The 17,687-nt window shown below is 43.4% G+C and overlaps 5 protein-coding genes across 5 annotated transcripts; 2 read left to right on the top strand and 3 right to left on the bottom strand.

Moving 5' to 3' along the window:
• The first annotated feature begins 7,821 nt into the window (after positions 1 to 7,821).
• EAE98_004698 (uncharacterized protein) lies at positions 7,822 to 10,464 on the top strand. Its single transcript, XM_038952318.1, has 7 exons — positions 7,822 to 8,690; positions 8,781 to 8,796; positions 8,857 to 8,936; positions 8,990 to 9,114; positions 9,222 to 9,447; positions 9,501 to 9,669; positions 9,744 to 10,464. The coding sequence occupies exons 1-7, from the start codon at positions 8,513 to 8,515 to the stop codon at positions 10,069 to 10,071; spliced, it is 1,122 nt and encodes a 373-aa protein (XP_038810968.1). The 5' UTR covers positions 7,822 to 8,512; the 3' UTR covers positions 10,072 to 10,464.
• Positions 10,465 to 10,807: 343 nt separating this feature from the next.
• On the top strand, positions 10,808 to 12,829 carry EAE98_004699 (uncharacterized protein; the record flags this gene model as incomplete). The annotated part of the gene is made up of 4 exons (XM_038952319.1): positions 10,808 to 10,996; positions 11,263 to 11,394; positions 11,555 to 12,581; positions 12,630 to 12,829. 4 exons carry the CDS (start codon positions 10,808 to 10,810, stop codon positions 12,827 to 12,829), a joined length of 1,548 nt encoding a protein of 515 aa, XP_038810969.1.
• Positions 12,830 to 13,702: 873 nt separating this feature from the next.
• EAE98_004700 (uncharacterized protein) lies at positions 13,703 to 14,005 on the bottom strand (the record flags this gene model as incomplete). Its single annotated transcript, XM_038952320.1, has 1 exon — positions 13,703 to 14,005. The coding sequence occupies one exon, from the start codon at positions 14,003 to 14,005 to the stop codon at positions 13,703 to 13,705; it is 303 nt and encodes a 100-aa protein (XP_038810970.1).
• Positions 14,006 to 14,286: 281 nt separating this feature from the next.
• EAE98_004701 (uncharacterized protein) lies at positions 14,287 to 15,526 on the bottom strand (the record flags this gene model as incomplete). Its single annotated transcript, XM_038952321.1, has 4 exons — positions 14,287 to 14,620; positions 14,865 to 14,955; positions 15,072 to 15,280; positions 15,390 to 15,526. 3 exons carry the CDS (start codon positions 15,524 to 15,526, stop codon positions 14,879 to 14,881), a joined length of 423 nt encoding a protein of 140 aa, XP_038810971.1. The 3' UTR covers positions 14,287 to 14,620; positions 14,865 to 14,878.
• Positions 15,527 to 15,983: 457 nt separating this feature from the next.
• On the bottom strand, positions 15,984 to 17,255 carry EAE98_004702 (uncharacterized protein; the record flags this gene model as incomplete). The annotated part of the gene is made up of 1 exon (XM_038952322.1): positions 15,984 to 17,255. One exon carries the CDS (start codon positions 17,253 to 17,255, stop codon positions 15,984 to 15,986), a length of 1,272 nt encoding a protein of 423 aa, XP_038810972.1.
• Positions 17,256 to 17,687: the final 432 nt, after the last annotated feature.

Genomic DNA, 17,687 nt, shown 5'->3' on the forward strand with positions numbered 1-17,687 from the left:
CAGTTGCTCGGGAGATCATAGAGCACCTCCAGGTTTTCCTGCTCGGCGAGTGAAACTATATTGATTCATCCTACTCTACCCTTGGTAGAACAATTATCGCCTGACTACAGCGGCCAAAACTAAGCCGAAAACAAACAGATATCACTCCATGTTGGCGGCAAAGATCGTACCTCTGATGGAATCGAACGCCTTGGGCGAAGGAAAAGTTATACAGGTGTTGGGTGTTTACCCTTCCATGCATTCCGATATCGTATCTGGGCATACTCTGGCTTCCAAACCAACTCTTTTACTTATTGTTTAACAATCTCTCACGACGTAGGAAGGCTGGTCTTAGTCTTGCCCAGATGACCCTCCTTCACACCCTTTTAAATCCAACACCTTGACTCTTTTAAACAACGAAGGTCACATTAACATGGGTCTCCCATCCTAGAAGGGAGCGGCAACATGTCTCTTTGCTGACAAGGCTGCGCAAACCACTAGCGAACCCCCCCCTCCCCCCTCTATAGCCATGCAATTATACAATTGTAACGAGAAGGTCCGAAGCTCTTGAAATAAGAAGATGCCTCGAATGAAAGTACGGTAGGCAATTCGATCAGAGGATGTGATGAGTCAATTGCGGCTCCTTTGACCTCCATCACCAGTTTGTGTTTTAGCTGAAGTACGTAAATTCATTTCTTAACCGAATTTAATCGTCTATACTAGACAGCGAGACTCCCCAGGTTTTTATTTCATAAATGCATGAATATAATGGAGTTTTGTTTCTAGCACAAGATCTCGAAACTTCTAAATCTCACTAGAAGCTGTGGTATTTTGAAGTAATGGTCTTTCCTATGAAGTACAAACAATCATTTGAACCTAACTACCTACTCTACCCTAAGAATTCTTTGCCCTCACTAACTGTCCACAGGCCACTCGACGATACCGAATCTACCTTCTTTCGTGGTCTGATAGCAAACAGAACGTTGTTCAGTCCAACAGATCTGGACTCGGTTGTTCCACTGATGCTCTGGGCGGCTATACTATACCCCAGGTTAGACATCGTCCCACAGAACACATTTTGATGCTATGGATGCCACTACAAGCTTTCTGGCATAATGGTTACCAAGAACTTATCAAGCCCATAAAAGAAGCATCGATAATGGCACTTAATGAAGCGTGTTATAAACTAGGAGGTTGGAATTTCATTGGAGTGTGGCGGAAGGAGACGAAACTATATTGTCTATTCGTACAATGACTCGAGTCTTGTCGCGGTGCCCTGTGTACTTGGAGGGTTCATTGAACTCAGCTTCACTTGACTTAAGACCTTGTTCATCCTCCACACTAAAGATCCCAAGGGCCACAATAATGTTACAACAGATTCTACACTCTCGATTCTTTGATATCGAAATCCAGCAATCTCAGCGACCCCAGAGAACTTTATTTCTGGATGCAAATCATTCATAGAAGCTCTGTGTAGACGGCTGCTCTAAATACAGCCCGACGTAACATGGATCGTTGATTCAATATGATAGGAAAGCTTATATCTCAACCAACAATTACTTGAGCTTCTCTCTACCGATGTTTTGGCCGCTAAACGTCAACAGCCACCGCCCCATCTGTCTACAACAACAGCTCTTCTTGATCCCTTGTGGTTCCTTTAGTTTCTCAGTTACAGAAATTTGATCACCCACTGCCTGGTTCCCGGCTTTTTGGAACGGGCTCGGACTCGATTCTTCAACATTTCAAACCGTACAGTATCATTCACCGAACTCTCAATTATACTGCCTAGGGAAAAGTCTCTAGGCATTGAGCGCTGCGCCAACCGACCCACTTTTTTGAGCCGCATGCCTAAACAGGGCTCTCACGGGGCTGATTTGATGCTAATGCAGGAACATCATCCAGCCTTGTTGACTAATCATACTATTATCTCCTTTGTAGAGTCATTTTACTTAATTTTATGGAAGTCAAGTGGAAGTCATCGTCGGAGGTAGCCGCTACTAACTAATTTCTATTCCTGCCTTGTTCAACTGGGTCGTTGATAGGGAATGAAGCGTATTACAGTCTCCGACGAATCTAGGTAACTGCACTAAGGGGTTAAGACTCACCGAGGGCATCATTGAGCTAGAAGCTCTCCTCTGGTCGGATTGGATCTCGCTGCGGTACCCCAAGCAAGACTCATTCCTACCGAGGCAGCTTGCTTGTGTGATGGGTTCGCTCGATTGTCCATGGGTGTATGAGTGACTTCTCAAGAAATGGGCCATCTCTTTGTAGCTTACCGCAGATCATGGAGATAGTAGTCTTCTGTGATTTAGAAGCTGGGGTCCAATGCTAAGCCATAATGTTTTGGGCACGACTTCAACAATTCAGGACACCGAAGAATACTTCGGTGAAATCTTCTTCGGGCGAAGACCTTCTATTTAAATGAATGCTTTGATCTCCTTTTGTTTTGCCTTTCCTTGATTTTTTCCATTCAATATCATCTTTTATACGAGCACCACGTCCGAAAGCGTCCAGAGTATTGCTTTTTACCATAAATTGATTCTTCACCTCTGTCGCTTGAGTAACCATATCTCGCAGTTGAAGATAAAGCAACCCTCTCCTCATCTGTATTTTCAGATTGTTTTATTCTCGCCTCCCTTCTTCCTCGAACCAACCAAACTTTTGTCTTCAACATGCCTGCTGTACCAGCTCCAAAAGCCGGTGTGTATGTTTGGTCTTGCTGTTGGTGCCGTGATTATAGTGGTAACTACACGTCCTCTGGAATGACCACAGAAATCATAAACTGCCCAAATTGTGCACACTTGCGGTGCAAAGAATGTCATGCGGAATGGGTCAAAATCAGGTCTCACCACCACGGCTGAGTACGTTGGTACATAAACATTGGGCATATTTTCATTCTAACGTATCGCCTAGTTGACAAAGTGGTACCTCGGTCATTTCGTGTTTCATCATAGACTGCATGCGAAGCATACTTGGGATTGGATTATCGGTATCGGGAAAAAACGTATTGAGGAGAGATGAGGCAGATTCATAAGGAGGGTTGCTACGCTGAACAATTTTGGTGTTCAAATCATTGGTTGCATTTTCTCATATGTCACTGAATTTCAAAAACGTTTGCATTTGGATGGAGTTTTAGATTCAAAGCCTGCGCTTTTCATGCATCATAGACTTTCACTTGGAGAAGATTTCATATCATAGACTAAGACAGAATTTGAACTTTTTGCTTCATAGGTTCTTTCTGTAAGCACATGCTTTTTATATCAATTTTAAGACGTGAAATATGATAGTGGCAAGCTCTCACACAGACAAATACAAACCGTCTCTTGTTGTGTAAATCGTATTCACATCCTTTATCTTGGTACATGGTTCAGCTTGGAATTTTCAACGGTCAAGATTGCAGACCGGCAACAAAAGGATTTCAATTCTGGCTTCAATAAGAACATTCAAATTATTGGAGATTATAGATTAGATTTCAATATTGAGTTGCTTTCAAGTAATCAAAGATCGCATCTAATTTGCAAGCCCGCCTTTCAGACACTCTGATTCTGCCTATTTCCTAATACAGCCACGTCTTCTTTTTCTATTCTTGTGTCTATATTCTTGTGATGCAAAAATAAACGTATCCATCATGATGGCATTGATCTAATTAACCTCGTCCAAGGACTTTTCCCCTCATGATTACCAGACCGAAACGAGAGGGGTTCTAAGCAAATACATCCCCCATCTCGGAGCCTGGCCAATTATAGGATTTCATTCTGGTTCATCATATTTTCGAGTGGTGTATGCCCGATGAGATAATTTCTTGGAAGAAGATAGCTCTTTCTTTACTCTGAAGCTATCACAGCCACCCCGAAATTCCACTATTTTCGAAGGGCGGGATGGGGCATCAATCAATCTTTCCGGTGAACCCAGAGGATTTCAGCTGTGGTCTATCATACGAGGAAACGTTCTGGAAAATATCGCTCACGGTATGGGGCAAGAGGGCCTTGTTCCGGGCTGCGAAGGGCGGCGTCTGTGTTGTCAAATTACTGTAGAGGGCAACCAATTTCAAGATGCCGTCAAATACCTTTGAACGTTTAAAGAATCTTCAAAACCCCTCCCATCGAAAAGCAATTACCACTCTTTAAGTCCTCAAATCGTCTTCATTTTTGTGTAAGCCATCTATAACTTGTTTCCAATTTCTGAATACTTGTCCGCTTGACCATTCGGTTGCATCCCCTCTGTCAAAATGAATCCTCAATCGCCGGTAGTAACAGCTTCAAATCACGATCACAAGCGCACGCAACCATTGTTACAGACTGGCCATGAGTCTAGTCGCGGCCATTCTCATCACAAACATTCGAGCAATGGCAAACACAATCACAGCAGTAAACGTTGCGGACAGCCCACTGGTGAACCACAATACATATACAATGAGGTCTGGTATTGCTGCTACTGCGGTTTGAATGGTGACGGAGCTTTGACGGCCGTTCTAAACACACACTGTACATCATGTGGACATCAAAGATGTGTGTATTGCACCACCGAATGGATTAAAATGCGAGTTGGAACCTAGTAAGTAGCAACTTTAATTGATGAGCCCGGTTTGAAACGAATGTGGAGCTAATCCAAATGCAGGTCAACACATTCTTCTATCCCCATCTGGGAAGTTGGGTAGGAATACAAGGGAGGAGAGCCAGTTGGGATGATTTTTTATGGAATGGCAGCGCTTACATATCTTGACTCTTTTCTTTTCTGTTACTCATCTGTCACGATATTCGGATATCGAATCGTCTTTATTGTTTGCATAGCGCTGCGCGTTGGACAAGATATCAGGTATGATTCACACCTGAATCGGATGATCGTCTCCGTATCTTAGGCTTCAGTTTCTTTCTGTGGATTGTCGGATGGGTTTGGGTTGTGTCTAAGCAAGAATAGATTTCTGTGCTGAGGGATTGCAATTTCGGATTTTCTTTCCTATTTCGGGTACCGCCTGATTTTCACATTCTTGAGAGGCGCTAAATTAGTTTTCATGAGAATTGCTGTTTCTAAAGAAGGGGCCTACTATCTCTTTTGATATAATATAAGTTCAAAGTGATGCTTACATACACTCCATTCATTCATATATGGTACGCAGTCAAGGCCACCCAAGCTATTGATTAGATGGCATGGCCTCGATACTACCTCCTCGGTGTCCCAGTATAGACAATGTACCTATTTATCTGTAGCCCCGATTCTTCGAGGCAAATTCGCCCGGCTTTAGATTCTGGGCAAGGTTGCTCGCGGCCGTGAGAGAAAAGCGGGCAATGAAATCAAAACTTCCACTTGGCATGATTACCCTCACTTAACTTTCTATCCGCCTTGCGAGCTCTAAATAGGCTTGTAGCATCGGCAATGCGGGCATTACCAAGGTGTCAGTCAGATTAGCATGCATTACGCCAGTCACTGGAGCTTTGGTGGAAAAATTGAGGTTTACCTGGTTCAATGGGGGGTTAAACCTACCTTCCGCTGACCAAAGTACAATAGACAATTGGCTGATATTTCTATAGAGGGCATTTACTCACTCTCCCAATATCTCACTAGTATCATTAGACACACCGAAGTTCAGGCAAGAATCAACCTTGCAAAGAGTGGCTGCATAGGGCAAATTACGGAATATAAGCAGTCTGGGGTACATTTTAAGTTAGAGGGTTTTGTTAACACGGTGAGATGATTTGGGAAAGGCAGTTCATCTCTTGTCTAGCAGTTTTGGCGATACAGCATGGTATTGGGACGGAGATTTTAAAAGTGGGGTAGGTTATACTCGGCGACACTGCGCACGTGTTGAGGCTCTTGTGAGGCTCCCTGGAGATGGCATTGTCGAAGAATACTGGTTCATATTTTGCTGGTGTATTATATTAAAACGAAATTGGTGGGCTTGATGGAAGTATCTTAGTACCTTCTTACTCTTCCGAGATCTCTTAATTTCTTTGCTCTGTCACACCACCCTCTACAACCTTCGGATCTTGAAGCAACTCTTTCGGTCACTGACTCACTGCAACACTATCTCGATGTGTGATCTGATCTACAGATCTGATCTATATAACAGAGAAACTATCACTTTCTGCTCAGATACTCGGTTTAATCTGAGTTCGTCATCGATCTAGAACAATGTGCCTCGCAAATATATTACTACCATCCTCTTGCTTACTTTACTACAACAAGGCTATTATTATAGTGATTCACCTCGCAAATTGTCATTTTGGCGCCATGGGATTTCTCGACGAGTAAACGTCATCAGCTCCTCCCGAATCCGATCAGTATTGCGGCTCGCTTCAGCCTTGTTTTACAGCCCCTACGAACTTCAAAAGAGGGTTTTGGTCTCGATGATAATCTTTCAAGGGAGGATTTGCCGTGAAGAGGAACCATGTCAGCCTCCAAAGAAATATGTTCCCACTCGGGAGATCCGCTTTGGAGGTCTCGTGGGCGGGACCGCTGCGACCCCAATACCCGTACTATGTTAGACTTGATTCTTATTTTAACTACTTGGAATTCACCCCTCGATGTGAACGGCACATAAATTGCGAAAGGATTGCTCCTCCAACATTGGATTTGACTTGAAAAGTATGAAAGAACAATATCTCAAAGCGACAAGCTTGACAATTATGGAGGGAATATCAGGAACAATTTATTTTCGTGAACCTGGAAAAGGTATCAAGATAATGCTTGTCTTGGGAAACACAAACCATGCAAGAGAAGGCCTTTAAGCAGGTCACTATCACACTATCCGTTATATACAGATCCCACATCCTCACCCACCATTCCTCTTCGCTTTTCAAGGTCTCGGCCCGCCATCCTGCAAGCTCGCATTCTCGTCCAATAGGAAGGCTTAGATGGCGATGTAACATTAAAAACGTCTTTCCATCCATACCACGGCTTGTCCATAATGTCGGACTCACATCGCATTCAACCGTCTCGGGAAACTTTCCTGGAAACATGTCTGGTATGACACGCTTTAGGATTGAGGCATAGATGTAGGTATGAAACTGGTCTGGAGAATTTGTGATAGGTACCTACTTCGTACAAGAACCTGCTGAAAGTTGATTACGAATACTGACAATCATTTCATGAAACGTTACAAAATCCTACCGACAATGATTGTTGTAGGAAGTGATTTGGGGTTCATCTTTGGGAATTTGCTGTTGTGGTGAGAAGTATGTGTGGAATGATGACTGCATACATAAATAGGTAGTTGGGTAGGTAGGTAGTAAATATATCGAGCAGAGAGAGGATCAAGGCTAGTTTATCATCACAAATTATACAGCAAAACGATTTGAAGTACTAAATTTATACTTAGGTAGATATATACACATATATAGAATTGAGGTATACGTAGATGTGTTGATATATATATATATATATATATATATATATATATTTGTTACTTCAGACAGAAAGAAGTACCTGGCCTGGCCTGCAGTATTGAATCTTCGATCCTTGTTTGTGGTGAGTAATCGATCACGTGTATGGGGAATTTGAGACACCAATCTATTAGAGAATTTCTTTTACCATCATCTATCTCCCTTTATTCCCTTGTTGCTCTTTCAAAAAATGAATGTGATCTAGATTGGATGGGAATAGCATCATTTCTTTTGAAATCTTCCAATTCCGAACCCATAATACCATAATTCAAATATCGTTTCTTCGACGATAGATGCAAATGAAAAGGTACCCCGTATATGTAGGTCATTGGGCTCTCAACCGGTTTACGGTAGATCTGCTCCGTACCTACGTAGGTCCAGGGATTTATTTTGAATGGATAGATTCACCATTTCTTTTTCTAATCGGATGAAATTGATGGGAAGACCGAACTCAAAAAACGTCATGATACCTCCCGACGAAATCCCCCCCCCATCCCCCCACTATACTACTATACTACTATGTATACAGACAGGTACAATACTGAAGACGAAGAAGAACAAGAAGAAGAACAAGAAGAAGAAAAAGAAGAAGAACAAGAAGAAGAAGATACTGCAATCAATAAATCCACTTACCACTTACCACTCACCACTTACCACTCACCACTCACCACTTGCCTCTTACCTCCTTATCATACTTACATTCCTCAAATTTCACCACATCCCGGTATCCTCTTTACTCCAGAAGAACTTCTCTTCATAGATTCAATTGATCATAACCGACGCAATTAACCTTTTCAATTGCTATACACAGACAAAGACCGTATTGGCGGAGAGTAATAAGAGTAAGACTTGCTCGGACTACCTACCTACCTACCTACCCACCTAGTACTATACATACATGTACACTATCAGTCAATCATAAAGCTCGGTCCCAAGTCGTCGCAAAATACAAATATCGGTATCGGTATATCCATAGGAATCTCCATCTCAACAACTGAGCCCCACCACCCCTCGAAATCAAGTACCTCAAGTTTCGCGATAACCGCATGGCTACTGTAGTCTGCTGCTTCCAGTAAGCCCGCGAAGTCTTCCAAAATAAGAGGCACATCCAAATATTTCTTCTCGCGAGACTCTCACCGTCACGTCAAATCGCAATGGCTGAGACCACGACGGCTGCGGCTGAAGAAGAAAGAAACTTCGTGGCTCACTTCAAAGAGCAGCAAATCTCGCCCCCCGGTGAAATCCAACAAAATCCAAGGAATGAAGGTTTGGGAGCAAGTTCGAGAAATTTGAGTGTGCGAGACTTTGAGTTGGTGAGGACTTTAGGAACCGGTACGCTCCGATGCTATGCGATGTGCTGTGTTGTGTAGCTTAATGACGGAACCTGCACGTAATGTATGCTAATTGATTTTCATTCAATAGGCACATTCGCTCGCGTGTACGATATTCACCCTCATGGATCTCTCGCTTGAATACATTCTGATTTTATATTGTGTAGCTGGCTTGTACGTCTTGCGAACCCCGCTGAAGAGGATCGCGATAAGGTTTTTGCGCTGAAGGTCTTGCGGAAAGTCGAGGGTGAGAGTTGACTGGCAGAAGCAGAGTCAATATCATTGACTGACGATATCTAGTCATCAAACTTAAACAAGTCGACCATGTCAATCACGAGCGTTCGGTTCTTTCAGATGTTGCTGGACATCCTTTTATTACTACATTAATTACTTCTTTTTCTGATCATGATTCACTGTATATGCTGGTACGTTCATGAGATTCACTCTACCGAAATTCTCCATTTTCCATTATCAAATTGGATATCCGGGTCCTCTATTTTCTGTCTGAAACTAATTTCTATCTCTTCTAAAGCTTGACTACTGCCCTGGAGGTGAAGTTTTCTCCTATCTACGAAAAGCCAAACGATTCGACGAGAACACAGCTCGATTTTATGCTGCGGAAATAGTTTTGATTCTTGAATTTTTACATGAACGAGAAGGGGTTGCATATAGAGACATGAAGCCGGAGAACCTGTTGTTGGATGCTGAGGGACACATAAAATTGGTCGATTTTGGATTCGCAAAACGTTTGGGAAACAGTAAGCTGCGTAAATTCGAGGGCTCTGCTGGTCGTTTATTGACAAGAATAAAGGAGAAACATATACTTTATGTGGTACACCAGAGTATCTTGCGCCAGAGGTTATTCAATCGAAAGGCCATACGACGGCCGTCGACTGGTGGGCTTTGGGTATATTGATATATGAATTCCTCACAGGATATCCACCCTTTTGGCATTCGAACCCAATAGAGATTTACAAACAGTATGTATCTCATATTTCATTTCCTCATTGTCTTTGAATCATTTGCACATTGTCTGACACAGAATTGCGTCCAGAATTGTTAGCAAGCCAGTTTCTTTCCCTGCCGAACCTGCCATTTCACCCGCGGCAAAAGATATCATTCGCCAATTCTGCACGCTCGATCGATCACATCGTCTCGGAAATATATCTGGTGGCGCTGCACGGGTTAAAGATCACCCTTTTTTTCAAGGAGTGATCTGGGAAGATGTATATTACAGAAAATACCGTGGTCCAATTATACCCCCTTTGAGATATCCAGGCGATGCTCAAAATTTCGATTTATATCCCGATGAAAAAGAAGGAAGAGAACCATACACTGAGGAGCTCGCAGCAAAATACGATGATTGTTTCAGGGGGTTTTAGATTATAACTCAAATGTGGATTCATTGGCGAATGTTGGGACGAGGATGGGATTGGTGTACGGCTGGCTGTATCAATGGATTGGTTTGCAGGTTTTAGATACTGCAAATGGCGTTCTTCGGGTACGATAATGGGTCGGTTAAAGAGAGGTCGGTTGCAGAGATCAGGGGAACATGTCATGATATCGCTTGTACACTTTCTTGTGGAGATGGGATGAGATAGCGGGTATATATGGGCGAGTTTTTGCAAACTTTACCTTTTAGGGTTATAAAAGCTAAGACATTACCAATTGGATTCTTGATTATTTCCATATTAAATGTGGATCTTTCCGAGTTGCGTTGAAAAATTTATCCGTATCTGGAACCGAAGCTCTAAGCGATATGATACTTGCTGTCTTGCAGCTCGGGAATACCTGCGCCTGCGGATTGCCTGCGGATTGCCTGCGGATTGCCTGCGAAAATCATTGTGATATGGAGTACACGGATACTCGGGGGGAAATCAGTAGACCCAACGGTTCACCAGGCTAATGCGGAGTATCTGATCCTCAGCCATACATGATACGTTTATTGACTAGTGAATGCTTGCTTCCCCATGGATTCTTGAATCATCGATGCTTTCCAACATTTGAAGTATTGCCTCCTCCCTCCCTCCCTCCCCCCCTCATCATTTCTTTCGTAAATCGTTTTTCTATTTCTACCTTGAAAGCACAGATTCCATTCCCATCGCACACCCTCGCACCATGGAACTCTCTCTGTATTCATCGCTGCTTATCGTGTTCGTCACTTGGATTTTCTCGTCCCAATTGACGACGTATGTGCGCTCGCGTCGCTACAATGCAGAGGCGCCGTTGGTCGCGAATTCGTGGTGGGATATTGTGACGTGGAGGGGGTTGTCGGGGAAGGAATTGTTGGTGGGTGCGTATCAGAAGGTATGTTGTTTTTTTGTTTTTGTTGTTGTTGTTGTTGTTTTTGGCTTTGGCTTTGCTTTTGGCTGGCTGGGTGTGGTATGGTATGGATGTTGGGATTTTGGGATTAAGGGATTATGGTTTTGTGAATTGAATTGAATTGAATGAGTGTGAGGTTTATTTTCTTGTTGGGGGGGTTTATTTTTGTTTTTGTTATTTTTCATTATTATTATTTTTTAGAAAAAAAAAAAGATACAACGATGGAAGCTAATGGGTGATGAAATAAATAGTATTCGAAAAATGGAAAGGCGTTTCGTTTGAATGGAATGCTGGGTCCTCAGTGGGCATTACCTACTTCTGTCTTTGCGCAGGCGGGGAAGATGGGGACGGGTGATTTGGATCCGTATGAGGCGAATGAAGATGTATGTTTATTATTCATTCTTCTTTGATATCTTTATATTTTTATCTGGTCTGATCTGATCTGATGCGATCTGATGTGATTCCACTCAATTCGATCCATATAAAAAACGAATCCAGTAAGGAATATGCGAGAAAGAATGCCAAACTAACCCTCCAACACAGTTCCTCCTATTGCGACCCTTCATCTCCCCCGAAAGCGAAGACATGATGACCTTTATCATTTCCAAACTAACCCGTTCGATTCCCGAGATCATCCCGCTCCTCCTCGCGGAAACGACGACTGCGTTTCGAGAAAATTTTGCGCCGGACGATTCGAGTGAGAGGGATGGGGAGGGATGGACACACACGTGTTTGTTTCAGCATGTGAATGTTTCGCTGGCGAAGATCGTGTCGCGCATACTGTGTGGGGAGAAATATTCGAGCGATGCGGTGTGGGTACATAATGTCGCGACGTTTGCGCGGGGCATATTCTTTTCCGGGATGTTGTTGAGACGCTTGCCGAGGTGGAGTCATGGGTTTGTGGCGCCGTGGATGAAGACGACGAAGCAGGTTGCGGTGATTGAGAGGATGGTGACGGAGGATGTGAGGGGCTTGGTTCGTGGGGATGTGACCGGGGAGGATTATGAGAGGGGGGTTATCTTGCCCATGTTGGTGGAGGATGTGAGGGGGAAGAAGGTTTTTGAGGGGAAGGGGGAGGAGGAATTGCTGTGGGGGGTTAATAATAGGATTTGTAGGTTCTTTTTTGCGACGGTGGATACGACGACGCTTACGTTTACTCATGTGCTCTATGATGTTATTGGGCATAAGAAGGAACTTTATGTGGAGCCTATGAGGAGGGAGATTAGAGACGTGTCGAAGAAGTTTGGGGGAGTGTGGAATCGAGAAAGCATTGGGGAGTTGAGAAGTTTGGATGCGTTTATGAGGGAGAGTCAGAGATTGCATCCGTTAGGATATACATTGGGTAGCCGGAAGGTAGCGAAGAAAGAAGGACTGGATTTCATCAGCAAAGGCGAAGATGGGGAAAAGGTGATCCACATTCCGTACGGAGAGAGGATTGAGGGGTTGGCATGGGCGATCCATCAAGATGCCGAACATTACGAAGATGCGGATGTGTTCAAGGGATTCAGAACTCGGGATGAGACGATAGCGGGCTCGAATCCCAGTGAAAGGTTTATGAGTTTCGGATATGGTATGTTTGAATGTTTCGTCTGGTCCGAACAATGCTAACCGATACCAGGTCGTCACGCCTGTCCCGGCCGCTACGTGGCTCTCACGATTGAGAAAATCATGTTGATTGAGTTCCTCATGAACTACGATTGGAAGGAAATAGATAGGTTGAAGGATTGGTCGTTTGGATGGAATAATATTCCAGATATGGCTAGTAAGGTTCACATTAGAAGGTTGAGTGCAGAGGAAGTGGAGAAGTTGTGGGAGTAGGCCGCGTATCTAACAGAGGAAGGTGCGATTTGTGGTACAGAAATTATATGGCCTGCGGTTTATAGGTGGAATTATTGTTGTTACAGAAATAGCTTCCGGTTTTACATATCTTTAATTGCGAACTATGAGATTGATTTGCTCATCAGATAGGGATGTCTCAGAATCATGATAGCTAGCCATTGCACTACCACTACGACTACCATGTCGCCCAACATTAGCGATTCTTGCCAGTTAGCTTTTGTATAAGGAACAATCCTCTCAACAATGTTGGTTTTTGGTTTCCTTGTTGAGTCTCCGATCTTGAAAGAATACACAGTATTTCTACCTACACTCTTGGCTGAGGCAAGCTAGTTACATTCGTCTAATAGGTACTCGAGAATAGCGAACCATACGCAGTATATCTGTCCGCAAGCTTCACTGACCTCTGGAGACAAGCCGATTGTATTGGTCTATTACTAGACGTGGAACAGGTTGGTCAACATGGGATTCATATTCTTATGGCATTTCTTTTTACATCGATGTGTCTTTTGCCGAGTTCAATATCGAGACTGGATGTAATCACTCTATCGTAGTATCCCTAGGGTTGTTTATCTCTATATTTTCCATACTCTCTCGCCTATTTATGTATTCGTGATAGAGACTTCCGCATCAATCACCTTGCTTTTACTGTCATTCAAAAGATACCACGGATATTCATTCGGTATAAGATAAGAATAAGATGGATTGAAGATATCTGCTCTTGTGTGTATGTTTCCTTTGATTTTTCTCGAGTCAACACATTTGAAACTCTTTGACACCATCCATCAACCATTCTTTCTCCCCATACCCCCATCTCTTTCCTCTTCTCACTACATAAACGCACACCTACAAAACCTACACAATACCAAAAAACATTGCCGCCTTGAATGTCCCCACATACTGCGGCGCCCACTGCTTCAACGCAGCCAAAATCAATTGATCCCGCGTTAACCCATGGTCCTTCTGAAATTTATCGATCTTCTTCTGTGCCTCTTTCGGTAAACCATCGTACCATTTGTTATAAGCGTCGATTTGTTTTTGCGTGGCTTTGACAGTGTCATCGGGGACTCCGAGAATTGTGGGATCTAAGCGTGGTTTGAGGGAAGAGGGGGGAGAGGGAGAGCGGTCTTGGAGGAAACGGGGTGGGAGTGAAGGCATAGCTTTGGGGATAGAGTTGAGGGTGATAGAATGAGTGTTTATGTGAGAGGGTTGGGGAGGGTTGCTATAAGTACAATGACTGTAGTCGGGGAACTTCAAGCGTGATCTTGTGGGACGAATGTAGTATGAATGAGAGACAATAGCTGGACACCGCTACAAAGATGAATAAGTGAGTGAGTAGATAAACAAAAAATACAGAAACTTCTGTTCACATCATACTTAATTACACACTGGAGAGATGTACCAAACCATACTTGGCAGTTGGTTTGTTCATTCCTTCCACATATCAACCTAACATGCTAAAACGTCACAAGAACACCGCCACGGACATAAAGGTTATTCGGCCTCATAGAGAACCTATTGAATTGGAAGCCTGTTCCGAATTGGAAGAACTCGGGCCGCAAAGATGGTGGTCAAACTTACACGGCGGCTAACGAAAAATACAGACCGGCCCGACCGCATTGCAGTACAGTGCCAATTCTTGATTCCATCCTTCCTAGAATTAAGCGCCGGCGCTTGTGCCTTTCATTCTCGTAATACAATTGGCAAGGAGATCCGAAAGTTTATGGTCGTGAACTGACATCACGCCTAATATCCGTGTGGTTAGGACTTGAGCTAATAAATATCAGCTGATGACTCCCGAAGAAATGGAAATAGTCGATGTGAGATCGCATTTCTCATGAGCATACAAGGGAAGATAGATGAAATAGATAAAAATGGGGACCCGGATGATTCGTTCAAAAAACAATGCATTCTATGTTCTAGAACGACAACAAAAGAGAAAGTTTCCAGAGTCGCCCGTGACGACTTTCGATCCGACTGAAAATGATTGATATATGGACGAAAAGGGGACACTTACAGTAGCCACCTGTATTACGAACTAAATTCCAGCCTATTTCCCGCAAAATCTCTAGCAAAGAATCTGACAGGGTATTCCACTCCTTTCGCTCCTGAATAGGTCAGTCAATATGGGTGATTTATACATTCATTCTCCCCTCGCGCTTTCTCCGCCTTATCTCTCAAGATCACACTTCTCTTCAGAAAAAGAACTACGTGAGAGACTCACCACTATCAACCTCACCAGGCTTATCAGCCTCTCTCGGTCTCGCCTCTCCAGCCTCCCCACTCTCGTAGAACGTCCAAATTCTCTTCTGCAATTCGATCAAAGCCTCTGGACTCGCGACTTTGAAACATGGATGCCGAGAAGATTTTGGCTCCGAAGGAGATGCGGAGTCCGAGATGTGAATCTGTTGGCCTTGGGGCGTAATGTCAAACCTTGGGGATCTATTAGTACAATTCCATGAACAGATATGGGGATTGGAATTGATCGATAGGATCGTAGAATACTGCTAGAGACAGTGAGGAAGAGGAAGACTGGCCATACCAAGCAAGATGATCTTTCTGCAAGACCGGTACTGGAACCGAGGTGAATCCCAACACTTCGTCGTAGAACTTTTTGGCCAAGTGAAGAGTGCCGGGTAGCACCGTAAGATTTACGTGAGCGATTCCTGTGATCAACATTGTAAATCTACGTATGTGAGATAGCCTAAGAATTCTGCGTTGTTTTGCAGTAATATGTGTGTATTTTCTTTCCTGTTTGTTTGTTTGTCTGTTTGCTTGTTCACAACATGAACGATGAAATCGTAGGAGGGGTCAGGTGGGGGTGGATCTCATACCGAGCGTGGGGAACCAATAAGGGATCTAGCTTATAAATCCTAATATATATCCTCTGCAATGCATCTTTTCACCTGGAAATCACGCAATTTAGAGGGAAATTGTGCCTCGCTATACACTGAATTACTAATAATATCACGAGTGTATTGAAGTGAATCAGATAGTCAATAGATTCTTCATGATTTTTTGGAACCGACACAAACAAACAAAACCATGTATTCTAATATATTTCCGAAGCTGCTAACTCCATATGCATTTTCCAAACTCCAACGCCAGTTAAACAAATAAATAATACGCAGATGGACTACGGTACATTTTTGCTGGATAGGCCACTATTTCCCCTTTCCGCACGTCGTCTATCACTATTTGCTTTATAATCCTCTCGGGAGTTGGGTTTTAGATGTTGGCTTGAGGTCGAATTACGACCATCCTGAGAAGTCTTCCCATCTAAAACGTCCTTATTTTCTTCTATTAGTTTGTCCAAGCTAGGAAGTAAGGTGTCAGTGTTTTGGGATAATCTAGATTGCCCCGCTGCAGATGGAGCTCTTGAAGAATGCTTGCTCTTCGAGGATGATGTTTGAAAAGATCTTACAGATCCATCTTCTATTATAGACTGAGCTCTTGGAAGAGGCTGAATATCAGGGGGTGGTCTACGAGAAGATCTTACAGGTCCATCTTTTCTTATAGACTGAGCTCTTGGAGGAGGCTGAATATCAATGGGTGGTCTATGAGAAGATGCTATAGATCCATCTTCTATTATAGACTGAATCTCAGAGCGCTCCTTTGTACGACTCTCCTTTTTAAAGGGGAGGTGGATAGTCGGGGGTCTTGCAGAGTGTCCCCTGGAAGATACTTTTCCAGAATAATTAGACTGCAAGTCATCATTTGCGTTCCTTTTACTTTCATTGTCTGTGTAGCTCGAATCGTCGGATTCAGAATCTTCTTCCTGTCTCATAGATCTGGAATATTCTCGGGCCTTTCCGTCAGTTCCACGCCCTTTTGAATCAGCGCCATCACGAGAGCGGTCTCTACTTCTTCTTCTTCTTCTTTCTCGGCGATCGCGAGAGAAATCTTCGTCGTCTTTGGAATCGTCATGTGTCTCGCCGCTTCCCCGACGCCGATGATGTCTATGTCGCTCCTTCTCACTATCACCACGATGTCTATGTCGCTCCTTCTCACCATCACCACGACGTCTAGATCTTTCTCCATCTTCAACTTTGATAGTGATGTTTTGCTTTCCCAAATTAATATTAATAGGCAAGTTCAGGTTTTTACCCCGCCCATCAGAAGTTTTTGTAGTTCTAGTAATCGTGTGCTCAGTTACACCACCACCGAGAAGACCAGGGGACTTCTCTTTCTTATGACCAGGAACTAGGACATACAAATCCTTGCTTTTGTCCTCTTTATGCTTGTATCTATACATTCTTCTCACTACATCCTTCGCATCCGATTCCTTTGACACTCTCATTTTTTGGGGATTTTCATATTTCTTCAAATCATACTTCTCGAGTTCTTTTTCTTCAATCCAGTTGTCGATACGTTTATCAGAACCGAAAGAGAAAAGTGACGGGCTCATGGTGATTGTAGAAAGGGTGATTGAACTTTCAGAGAAGTTATTGAAATTGCGATGTGACTGGATGCTATGTGCTGTAGATTGACGATGGGATGATTTAGTATGATATGAAGGACTGCATCTTATCTTAAATACTCAAGAGTACCAACATCTGTTTCGTCAAGAACACAAATATCCGAGCATCGTACTACACCACCAACGATACTGCGCAGGCCTAGAAGTTTCTTCCAGATGATCTACATTTCTTAAGATGTGGAGTCACCCTGGAGGAAGTTTTGTATTGGCTGATGAGTGGGCGATAGGGTCATGTTTGTAAAGCTCATTGACAGGTTTTGAAGTTAATTGAAAAGTGGCACGTTTTAGACCTCATGGCAAAAGATATTTTTTAGCTGAACGACAGGTGGTTCTTCTAAGCAGGCCGTGGTCGTGAATGAT

Source organism: Botrytis deweyae (genome assembly GCF_014898535.1).
Source record: "Botrytis deweyae strain B1 chromosome Unknown BDEW_009, whole genome shotgun sequence".
Lineage (NCBI taxonomy): Eukaryota > Fungi > Ascomycota > Leotiomycetes > Helotiales > Sclerotiniaceae > Botrytis > Botrytis deweyae.

Excerpts from the sequence above, each read along its gene's own strand:
- EAE98_004698 (XM_038952318.1), top strand. The coding sequence starts at position 8,513 with ATGGCTGAGACCACGACGGCTGCGGCTGAAGAAGAAAGAAACTTCGTG. Across the intron at positions 8,937-8,989 it reads GGTCTTGCGGAAAGTCGAGG|TCATCAAACTTAAACAAGTC; the intron begins GTGAGAGTTGAC and ends GACGATATCTAG. Across the intron at positions 9,670-9,743 it reads CCAATAGAGATTTACAAACA|AATTGTTAGCAAGCCAGTTT; the intron begins GTATGTATCTCA and ends AATTGCGTCCAG.